Source organism: Rhagoletis zephyria, unplaced genomic scaffold (genome assembly GCF_001687245.7).
Source record: "Rhagoletis zephyria isolate East Lansing unplaced genomic scaffold, Rhagoletis_zephyria_1.1 Rzeph_scaffold_00334, whole genome shotgun sequence".
Taxonomy (NCBI): Eukaryota; Metazoa; Arthropoda; class Insecta; order Diptera; family Tephritidae; genus Rhagoletis; species Rhagoletis zephyria.
The window spans coordinates 220009-232670 of NW_016157418.1; the positions used below are offsets into that span (position 1 = coordinate 220009).

At 33.7% G+C, this 12662-nt stretch overlaps 1 protein-coding gene across 3 annotated transcripts in view; it reads left to right on the top strand.

Moving 5' to 3' along the window:
• Positions 1–1650, top strand: part of ZnT35C (solute carrier family 30 member 3) — a 220484-nt gene extending 218834 nt beyond the window's left edge. For all 3 annotated transcript variants that reach the window (XM_017610719.1, XM_017610717.1, XM_017610720.1), the window contains exon 8: positions 1181–1650. In XM_017610719.1, coding sequence (XP_017466208.1) covers positions 1181–1326 — 146 coding nt within the window. In that variant the 3' untranslated portion in view covers positions 1327–1650. The remainder of the gene's footprint in view (positions 1–1180) is intronic.
• Positions 1651–12662: the final 11012 nt, after the last annotated feature.

A 12662-nucleotide genomic window follows, 5' to 3' on the forward strand; every position in this document is an offset into this window, starting at 1 on the left:
GAATATGTAGAAGAAGAAAGGGATAAAGGCAAAGATTAGAATAAAAGTAAAGAAACCTAAATACAAACGAAGATATGAAGATGAAGATGAAGATGAAGATGAAGATGAAGATGAAGATGAAGATGAAGATGAAGATGAAGATGAAGATGAAGATGAAGATGAAGATGAAGATGAAGATGAAGATAAGGATAAAGATCATAACCCCTTAACTTTAACTCATCTTAACTTAAAAACTTACTCCACCTGAGCTCACCACACATTAATTCACCACACTTTAACTCCCCACACCTAAATTCACCACATCTCAACTCGCCACACCTTAACCCCCACACCTAAATCCACCACACCTAAATCCACCACCCTTAATTCACCACACCTCAACTTTCTCACCACACCTTAACTCACCTCAACTCACCACACCAAAATTCACCACACCTTAATTCACCACACCTCAACTTTCTCACCATAACTTAACTCACCACACCTGAATCCACCACACCTAAATTCACCACACCGTAACTCCTACACCCAATTCCACCACACCGCAGCTCACCACATGACATGATATCACTTGATGTGGCATCAAAGGCAACATCATTTGGCATAAAATGAACCAAAATAAATAAGATTTAGATAGAGGTGAAAAAAGGGATAAAAAGGAAATACAACTGAAGAGTGTGCGATGTTATATTGTGGTGTGTTATGCTTCATATGTTATGTTATTTATTCTTATGTTATGGTTATGTTATGTGCTGCTTAGCACGTTTCTTTAATTCGCTATCAATATTAAAGCATACATTTAGGGGGCATTTCCGCCCCAACCATGTACATGTATGGCATTGGTATTGGTGTGACTTTTGAATTGATTTTATCGCTCCATTTTAAACTAATTTGAAATTTTAAAAATTGCCTGCACATCAGCATCAAAATACCTTTCTAATGATATATAATTGTCTATACCTTAGAATTATAGTTTAGCCGTAAAAGGGGTGTAAAGGAAACATGATTGCCTATTTATATAATGATGATAATAATATCTCAATGTCAACTGCATAAACACCTTGTGGCAACATTCACATCACTTATCATCACTACTACGATAATATTTCCATTAACATTTCTTATAAAAATAAAGCCAAGAAATTTTAACTAACCAATCGTCCCTTCCTCTTCTCGCCAGCCCCCGATGCAAACGCTAAGCGCATATTGGAAGAAGCCAGCACTGCCGTACATCGACGTTATAATTTCTTCGAGACAACCATACAAATTGAGGAATTCACACCACAAATGGAGAGTTGCCAGCAGTGTAGTGTACCGAGCTTGTAGAGTGAATAGGCCCATTGCAAGTTCAATCGTAGGGAGGGAGATATGCAACCACAAATATTTAAATACATAAATTGCTATATTCTCTGGGAAGCGATATAAATCTTTTGCTGCTGAAGATTTTTTTGCCATTCAAATTCATAGATGTTTACGTGTTATTATAATTATGTAAAGAAAAAAGTTTATATTCTCTAATTATGACTTAAGCTTTTTTTGTCATTTGGGAAAATATTTTTCGTATATTTACACAAGTCCTTGTATAGATGTAACTAATTAAAATAGTTATGATTTGCTTGTTTCACTTTTGTTATTCCAGTTTTCTGTGTTTACGTGGCGGTTTGTCAAACCTTCAAACACCCCCATACACAGCACAAATGGCTTGAAGCAAAGGGAAATTTCGCTTGGTTTGTCAAACCGCTTGTGTGGTGTATTTCGCTCTTTAGTGTAAAATCTTGAGACAAATGCAATTTTTTTTTTTTTTGGAAATGTATTAATGCTACAATTACATATATGCTTAATTTAATAGACATATTAAGTAAATGCGAATGTTGAATTTATGCCAAGTAAATTTTTGTTATGATTTTCTTTTTCAATTGTTGGACATTAAAAATTGTAATTATTAAAATATGAAAAATATGTGTGCTTGATAAGGTATTCTTTTGCAGTAGGCAGTTAACTGATAATAATAAGTAGTTAAATTAAAATTTATCTACTGAAAGTTCGCTTTCGTAAGTTACTTTACATGCAATCACTTTTGGAAATTCTTGGGTTTGACAGACTTTTAAAAAGGACTTGCACTTGCCACTATGAGACTGCATACCAAAAATTTTTCTACAAAATCTGGTTAGATAGTTGCAAATTGGTAGGCAAATTTTTTGAATTTTCCTGAGTTTTGCACAAAATTTAGAAATTTTATGTTTTTTGTTGTAGAATGAACTATATTTTTTTTTTCATCATCGATCATCTTCGTTTTGTTCTTCACTCTATATACATACATATGTATGTATTCACATAATTTTTGTTATTTAAACTATTGGCAACCTTTTACAAACGTTTAAATACCTTAAGTTTGATGAGCACTTTTTGATATTTTAAGCAAGTTATAAATTTAGTTTGTTCAAAAATTGTAGGTAGATGGCAACGCTGTTAAAAAATATTTTTAAAAGAATGTTAGTTTTTTGGTTTATAGTGAAATTTAAAACGACTTGTACCGACGTTGAACGCACAAACCAAAGAATTCGAAAGGACAAGAGATGTATTTTAAAATGCTGTGCATATTTTTCAGATATGAGGTCAGCGACAAAACCTATTAGAAATGGCCAACTTCATATAAAAAAAAAAAAAAATGTCAATTAGCACGAAATTGTTCCGGAAGTAGAATCACAATACCAAGAGTGTAATTTAAATTCTTAACCAAACTCGGATTTTTCGACCGATTCGCCTACAACTATTCACGGTCTCTCATTTCGCTGCCTGCTTATTTTTATTTCCGTTCTAACTACAGCTTTGTTTTGGATAATTAAACCTTTCGGCGTTTAATTTCAGGTAAGGAGCATAGAAATGATCAACACTTTTAACACCTACCAATTGCCACTTACTTAACCCACCCACGTCAGCATCCTCGCTGCATGCTGCGATACTTTTCTTTTGTGCAAATAGCTAGTGCTTTTTGTTATTTGCTTTTGTCTTTTGTTGTATTTTAATCTCTTTTCTTTGTCTAACGCAACCCTTTTAACTATTTTGATTATTTTTAAAATTAGCATTTTTTATTTCCATTTTATTGCAATTTTCTTGCCAGCGCGCTTATCACTCCACCAATCGCTTTATTGGTCCTTTTTCTGCGTTTGTAATTCATTTTAGTGATACTTCCTACGCTTTCCATCTTTTTGTAAACCGTTTTAGCATTTTTAGTAACCGGCTCGCTGTTTTTTTTTTAGCACTTTTTTTAATTTCATTTCTTGCTATATTTTTTCTGCTTTCCTACTTTTTTTTTACTTACCACTTTCCATACTCCGCTCTCGCTGTAAGCGGTTGCCGTTCTTCGCAGTACTACCATTTAATTTAAAGACATTGCCTCTTGTTCTTCGTGCATTGTCTATCTATCTTTCGTAATTTCTGATTTATTATGGCCGTTCGTAACGTTGACATCTCATTCCAGTGTGTCCGCTTGCGTTGCGAGAAGCGCGCAAATGTGAAAAAGTGTTGAATTTAATGTGAAGTTGATGGCGGAGGTGGCAGCAATAAAATTTCGCACAAAAAGGTTTATCGAGAAATTAAGCAATCGTGAGCTGTGAAAAATAAGAGTGTAGCAAAAACGGCAATAAATGAGGAAAGTAAAAGGAAATTAGCACTTGCACGTAGCGGACGCAACGAATTCAATAACAACGGTAAGTTAACCGGTGATTAAATATTTAATTTTGGTTTTTATTTATTTTCTTAAACTGCGTTCAATGTGAAGCTCAAATACTTTACTTTCTCTGGACTAAGGAACTTGTAAATATTTATCTTATGATTAACATCATTTCATATATTTTTTACAAATGCATTTTAATTTCTAGACTTTTGGAAATATATTTCAAATTGTGCTTACACACATTTTATTCCGTATCCGTAATGTTGTATCTTAGTTCATTTAACTATACTTTTGTATATTAATTTCTCTCAGGGACCGGACATAACAGTTAGGTTAGTGATGAAAATTTTCACTGAAAAATTCACCATGAAGGAAATGTTATATAACTAAGTGATACATGCCAATCGATTTCTTTTTTTCAACGAAAATCAAATTATTAAGGGGCCAAAGGTCCGATCTTGGAAAAATTAAAAACCTTATATTTCAAAAAATTTTGAACTAATTTTGGAGTGCTATCAGGGACCGGTAATATAAGTTTGCACAAAACAATGTTCGTACCGTTTAAATAAGAGCAAAAGGTGGACTACGTCTATATTTTTTCCTTGTTAGTTATTTACATACAATACTAAAAAATATTTTTATTATCAAAGTGCCTATTTCGAACGTCGAAGGCTAATACCCCGTTTTCGGAGGCTAACTTCGAAAGACGGAGAAATAAATTTTTATACTTATGACTCAGTCTCTCTAAAAAAAAATTGGTTTGATCCAATACCCAGAAATAAAATTGATTTTGCCGTATAGTGTTATTAATGAGTTTTATTTTTCGCTCCAAAAAAATATTATCAAATTTTTTCTGTTGTTTTCAGTTAAATCCATTTGAATTGTTCTCGGCGTTTCGAAACTTTAAATGCAATAATTATACATGCATACATATGTATTAGAGGTTTACGCCGACAGGCTTTGCGGCGGCGGCGTGGTCAACTTGAAAAAGAATCAGCGGCGGCGGCGACGCCGGCGCGTCTGAAAACGCCGGCGCTACTGCCCATTAGGTAGATTCAAAAGAGACATAAAGCTACTAATCTTATCATGTCATCTCGTCAGCGTTAGGCATTGGCCATGCCAATTCAGATTGTAATTGTATTTAATTAATTCATTGAATTAGTTTTAAATTAAAATTACGTTACTTTCTACTTGAATTAAAATGTTGAGTGTCTGCTGCTGATGGATGGGCAAACAGAAGAAAGTCCGACGTATATAAATAAATACATCTCTATGTTCTCTACAAATCCGTATATGTATACTACTGAAATTTAAAGAAATAAAAAAATTTAAAATGTTAAGTTATTGGGGTAATTTATGTCGCTATCAAAATTTTTTTGCAATAATCTTATCATCCGTTATGTTAAATTACGGAGTTGTTACGATTCTTTGCGGGTCATATGTATATTGAAAACAAGGTTTGGTCAACTTCCACCAGAACGGGCCTTTCTGGCCACTTATAGGTAGCTAAAATATCCACTAAAATATTAAGCGCCAAATTTTTGTAAGGAGAACTGAATGTAATGAAAAATAATAGTAATTTTTACGAAAAATGGGGACTTTAACCCTGTGTAGAAGACATTGCGATGCGCGGGAGCAAACGCCTCCTGGGATTTGACCACCACTTGGGAACAGGGCTTCCAACTATACTTAGCTATGAAGTGCCATATTGAGGATAAAAAAGTGCCAAAATGTGCCAAATAGAAAAATATAACGTGTTACCTATGTTTTTTCTGAGTTACGCTTTTTTGGAAATGTTCAGTGGCCCAAATTATGCGAAATAACTCCTTTAAAAATTTAATCCTCTTTTCGTAAAATAGTGTCTTTATACGAGTAGTATTTAGTTCCTTCAAACGATGTATTTTAATGTGCATACATCATGAAAATTTTGTACAAAATTCCTTAGGCGCCGAACGCCGCCGCCGCCGCCGCCGCGCCGATATTTACGTAACTCGGCGGCGGCGCATGAGAAATGACAAAAAACGGCGGCGGCGGCGGCGTGGCTCGGCGGCGTATACCTCTAATATGTATGTATGTGCTTGTATGTGCAAATATGTGTACGTGTGTATGTATGTTTGTATGTGAGCATCACCTCCTCAGCTATCGTATGCACTGCAAATAACTGCTTTCGGCAACACAAAAGCCAGGTGAAATATCACACAAATCGCGTGTGTACACCAATCAAAGCCTAAAATTATGCTATAATTCAATAAATCGAACAATCAAAGCAAATTTGTTACATAAAAGCAAAATGCTGTCGAAATGCAAAGCTACAATTTGTGGCAGACATGCATGCCACATTTGACCTTAACCAAAATTAAGCAAACACATATACATACACTCATAAATATGTATGTATGCATGGGTTATTTTTGCTAAGCATAGCATATCAAAAGGCGCTGTCTTCAAAGCAAACATATATACATTTATACATATATATATATATATATAACGATTGTGGCGCGTGCACCTGCCTATGGCGAGTGTGAATGCGGTAGAGAGAGTAGTTAAGTGTAGTTTGTTGCGCGTGTTACCACGAAACGCTTCTAGCTTTTCAACGAAATTAACTACACAAACACGCTTAAATGCAAATACACACCCACACACACACACACACACACACACACACACACGTGTTTGTAAAATTACCAGCTTCGAGCGCCTGTCAATATGAAAACCTAAAATTATTAACGCAGCGAAGCGATCGTAAAATTTTACATGCCATGCGGCGGCTAATACGAGATTTATGCGCTGCGCCTGTGTGTATGCAATCATTAATTTTATATTCATCTACCTGCATACATACGTGTGTACACAAATGCAATGCACATGTAGTTGAACGTGTGTATGGATTTGTGTAAATAAATAGGTATATGCAATTAGGCGCACTCCGCTGACAATTTGCTGCAAGTGCGTGCCTTAAATAGTGCGCTTATGCGTATAAATGGCGCCTAATATTATGTGTCGCGTCGCGTGGTGATTGAAGCTGCCTCGGAAATGTATGACGGCGCGATTTGTCTAGGTCATATGTGGCGCTCGATGGAGAAATAAATCAATTTAAGCGAAATAGAATTTCTAAAAAAATGTGTGAAGCTAGTGCAAGTATGCAGATGCGTAATGGGGTAGGCTTTCGCTCGATTGCGTTATAAATGCCAAACTTTAAACTGGCTTGAAGGGAAATGTCTGTCTTGGTTTTACAACCACATACGAGTGACCCATATTTTGTAAAACTAAGGGAGCTGTTGCTCGAAAAAATTCAGGAGCAAAGAACCGAAAATTTTATTACTAGATAAAGTTTTGTGCTGTCTTATAAAGGACATTAAAGGAGAGACAATAAATACGTTTATGCAGATACAAATGTACGGCTAAAAAAAAATATTGGTACCAGTTTTCAGGGCCAACGAATTTTTTACATCAAAACTATAAAATTTATTTTATTTTAAGATTTCTGCCAAAATATTTTGGAAAAATATTAAGATTTACTTGAGCTGGACCTTGTTGAAAATATCTCAAAAAATCCAGGTTTTTTAAATCAAATTAATTTTTAAAAATATTTTTTTCTAGTAAATAAAGTCAGATGATAAAAGAGCTTAAGATTAAAAATTTGCATAAAAATATTAAAACAAAAAAAATTCAACGGAATCAAAGTAATTCGAGTTGTTGAGGCATGTATTTTTAAATCGGACCAGCTCACGAAAATTATTAATATGTTTCCGAAGTTTCCGAAGATTTACGGCGGAAAAATCGTTTCAACTAGAGTTCGATCAATTGTCTGGTTTCAGCATTGGTTTTTCAATTAATCGGCAATATTTTCATATTCGGCTGAATGCTCAGCTGTAAATTTAAAGGTGTACATTTATGGTGAATAATCTGTTAAAAAGAAAAGTGGTATTGCAAAATCAGCTGAGTTTCGATGGAGAACTTCGGAATTTGAAGTTGTAATTAACGAATATATATAAAAGAGTTCTTAGAGGTGCTGGTATTCTGCAATATTGTAATATTAGCTCCGTAAAGTTACCTAAAGTAGTTGCTTATCTTTCTGCTCCACCAACCAGCGGTCACAGAACAAACTCACTTGACGAGAACGCAAACAAATTGTTGTATTTAATTGACAACTTTAGGGCGGTTGCAGTGGCTGACTGGTAAGAGGTGCGTATTACCACTCCGTAGGACATGCGTTCGACCGCCGCGGTCTCCCCTCGACAGGCAATGGCAAACCTCCGATTGTATTTTTGCCATGAAAAAGCTTATGAAATCCAGGTCTCTCCACTTGTGTTACAACCAAGGCTTCGGAGCGAAACGGGAAAAAAGGAGCAAGGAGCTAAGGAGCAAGTTATTTTGGCTGCAGCGAAGCTGGAGCAAAGAGCTAGAGAAATTCATTTGTATTTTCGCTGATGGTGTCACGCTTTTTTCCCATACAAGAGTGCTCGATAATTTTTTTTATATATGTAAAAGAAAATACCTAGCATCGTCAACAAAAAAATTGTCAAAAATCAACGGTATTTTCGAACCACTAATTTTTCTAAAAATTCTGTCTGCAAAATTTAAAAATTTTTTGAAAATTGGTGGAATTTTTAAAATTTTTGTGCAAAGTTTGTTGAAAAGGGGATTCATATGGTGTTTGTTGTACAAGTAGCCTTTTATAACAAAATATTAAACATAAAATAAAGCATGAAAATAAAGCCAAAACTCTTCAAAGTACAGGGAGTCTATTATTTCTGCTGCCAGTTTACATGGATATCTCTATGTATGTCAACCCATTAAAGAACATACATTTGTATATCGAGCCCTAACCACGAAAAGGACGTAGGCGACATTTTTTTCTTTGGAATACAGAAATGCTCCTAGAGCATCTAGATGTATTTCTCATCAAAAAGAAAATTTAAGAAAGAATTCTGCATTTTTTTTTTCGCTTAGGGCTCGATATGTGGGTGGAAAATTAAACAAATACATTTTCTATTGTAAGCGAGATCGAAGCTCGGAGCGAAATAAAATGCCGGAGCGAAGCTAGAGCAAAAATTGAACTGTGGCTATAATTATTCTATTCGATGTATTTTTTATTTTATGTACGCTTAAAAAGGCAAGGTGGAAGATGGCGCTTATTTTTTGAAAAAAAAAAAAATCGGTTTACCTTATTTTAAAGTAAATCATCGGCTTCAACAACTCCAAAAATTTTCTACCTCCAATTTCACACAACTCCTAATACATATGTACTCGTACGTCTATCACTTCATTCTTTGTAGCAAATATTTTATTCACAAATTATGCATTTTTATTTTGCAATACAATACATACAAACACTTGCGTATATTCATTTCGAACAATGGTCCATCAGTTATTGCAATCGACTGACAACCAGAGCAACATTTCCCTAAGTCCAAACATATGTCTGAATATTTAATACACATTAAAATTTAAATTTACGCCTCCCACACAAGAATAAGCACATTGTATTTGTTTGTATGTGTGTGCAGGTAATGCATTTGCAACTCATTCGTCTACTCGTTGACACTTTCTTTTTAACCAAAAAAAAAAAATGTTACATATTTTCATATTTCCAACAATACCTTTGTGTAGGTAAATATTATGGTACTAAAAGGAAGGTTGCGGGTGGAGCCAACAAAATAAATACTTCACATCATGAGCAACACCGCACAACAATTCCGAATTCAACTAAAGCTCATAAATAATAAATTATGCGCCACAATTTATACTATAAAATACTCGTATATTTATGTATTTTTGTACAATATGTGTATGTGCATCTGTGTGTGTGTGTGTGTGTGGCTGAGTGGTTGTCGATGCGGTGACGGTGATGACGATGACAATCCCGGCAGTGAAAAGCCAAACCAGTTAGAAAAAATACTAGTTCATTAACTAGTATGTGCCTATCAATTCGACAATTTCGAAGAACTTAAGCGTTCAGCGACATCTGCCTTTGAGTTGCCAAAGCCAAAAATAAAACGCAATTAATAACGTGAAGACTACTGGTTCCGGTTCTGAGTTCGCAGGCTCGAGATCGCTTGGAGGTGGTTAAGATTTTTAAAGTTAATTCAATGTAAGTAAAAATAATTATTTAAATTAAATATAAATAACATACTTGAAAATCTACTTGCATTGCAGAAAAAACATGCATATGGGAAGAAATGCTGCTGCCATAAAAAAATAAAAAATAGATATTTTTTTTAGTTAAATTCAAAAGTTAAAATAAAAAAATTAATTTAACAAAAAAAAAATAAAGAAAAAAATACCTGCTCCAGGATTTGAACCTGCGACCACAGGCATGCCACGCGAGTGGTACTAATGTATGCTTTTCACGGGGGATGAATTGGCAGACTATCTCGCCAACTGGTATGATGCTACTAGTAGATGCTGATGCATAGCCTGACAATTGACAACTCGTATGACATCGAAATGTTAAAAATACCAGTCGCTAACATTGAAAAAGGATAGAACGACAACTAGTTGGGCTTAAACGTAATCTGATAGAATTCTAGTTCGCAACTAATAGCTTTCCCTGCAGGGATGTTTTCTGTTATATTAATGTCTGTATGTATTGTATATAGTTTGGCCCTAGTATTTGTGTAGTTGTGTCGACGGCTGCTTTGGTGGTAGTGGTGGCGCTTCAGGTAACGGCATCAGTTTGATGATTTGTGGGAGAAGAAATGAGAGAATATTTTATTGTTGGATATCGTTAGGCAACTATGAATGTGTGATAGAAAAGCACCTGTTTGGGGGCGCAGTGTAAACCGGAGAAACGACATCGAAGTGCATTGTGCGGCCTGAGCTGAGATGCATTACTAGCCGCTCAGTTTTGAGAAATACTTTTCGTTTTCGAACAAGTTTTTGTGAGAAAAGCATTTTTTTAGTACAAAACGAATTACGAAAATCCAATTAAGAGCTTTGCTAATGCGTGAGAGTTAACAAGAGTATTATTTGAAGAGCGCAATTAGAAATGGAAGAGAAAATATTAGTACAAGAAACTTTAAGTGTAGCTGAATCTTACAACGATTTTTAGTACTTTTTTTTTGTAATAGTCGTATTTATCTGCGAATATTTATGCACGCTCAAGTATAAACAACTTGTATATTCCTTCTATATACAAAAAAGTACTACAATAATATACTTATCGCGAAATCCAATACAGATGTGCGAGATTTCTTAGAATGGATAATGTTTTTCTGATTATTCCAAATATATGCTTCTACTTCTCAGAAAAGTATACGTGCGAAAACTATTAGGTCAGCGCAGGTAAATTCATTGTCTCGATTTTGACATCTTTGAGCTCTTTGGATTTAAAACTCGACTGCTTAAACAAACCACTTTAGACGAATATGCAATAAGACCTAGCCTATTATACCATCTTTAGTATTAGGGCGTAAGCATGATAGAGCTTAATACTATGCAAAAATAACCAATTGGTTTTAATAAGTCGGTATCGATTATTATCACACTTAAGTTAACGATTATTATTTATAGGTAAGTAACTGAATAATATCTTCTTATATTTCTCTCGATGTAAATAGTTAGATGTTGACTATATCAATCGAAACTAATCGAATCCCTTTGAAAAAATCTATAACAGCTTTTTTTTGACTGAAGAACAAGGAAGTTAGAAGGAAATTATCAGAAATGGAAGAAAAAATTTAAAAAAATAAAAATGCATAAAAAAAATCGTATTTAACTCTTATCCTTTTGGGTTACCATTTCCAGCATTCATCTTATTTCTAATAATTTAGTTGACTATTCCAACGAAACATATTTTTTCTTTCTCACACGAGAATAAATGTATCGATTCTTACTCCTTTTCTATATAAAAAATAAAAATTTTCTTTCTATGTATTTTTATCTCGATTCACTTTTTCTATCGAACACATTTTCTTCCATTTCTGGTAATTTCTTTCTATCTTTTTTCTTCAGCTAATGTTTTTCTTTTGAAACATTTTTTAAATATTTTCTTTAATTTTTTATTTTTTTCGATTAATCTACTGAAAATATATTATTTATGGATGAAATAAGCTTGAACAATACGATTGTCGTAGAAATATTTGTATATTTGGAGTAACATATATTTTCTTTCTATGTATTTTTATCTCGAAAAATTTTGTCTATCGTTATTGTCGTAGAAGTATTTGTATATTTGGAGTAACAAATATTTTAAATTTTTAAACGAGAGTAAACGAATCGATTATTACTTAATTTTTTTATATAAAAATAAAAATTTCCCTTTTGGTTGTTCAAATGAATCGAATCATCCCTAAGTTGGAAAACTACATTTTTCGTAGAAATATATTTGGAGTAGAGGAGGTACCTGTGTTGCAAGTGTAAATTTCTGCTGAAAAATCACCGTTGATGGCATTATAATTAGTAATAGGAACAACAATATAGCCCAACATTTATTTTTTTTATGTACCGAAAACGATATGGACCTTGTAAACGTCGAGTCGCTAAAAACGAATTCGAAGTCAAAATTTTAATGCAAAATATTGCCAAGCATTTTCTTCTCGCTAATCTTAAAAATCCATTATTTTGGCACGCTTAAACAAAATTGCATGAGGTTAGAATGGAAACAAAATTCGAGTTTCATGTTTGACTAGTTTAATTTTTTTGTAAAGAATTCTTGAAAATGGTTATTTTTCGATCGCAAAACTCTTCTTCTCTTCAGGAGACTTCCAATAATGCTCATTTGTTTATTTTACAATTTTTTAATACTAACGATATTTTATGGGGTTCTTGGAAGACATATAAAAAATAGTGTATCTACAAAAAAAGCCTTTCAAATAAATATTTGCGTATTATTATTGGAAGTCTCCTTAAGAGAAACGGAGTTTTCCGACCGAAAAATATTGATTTCCAATAATTCTATATCATTTTCCCAAAATATATCTCATGGAAAACTTTGAACGATCACTAAATATTTTTTTGATAAAAAAAAGCGGTATGTATA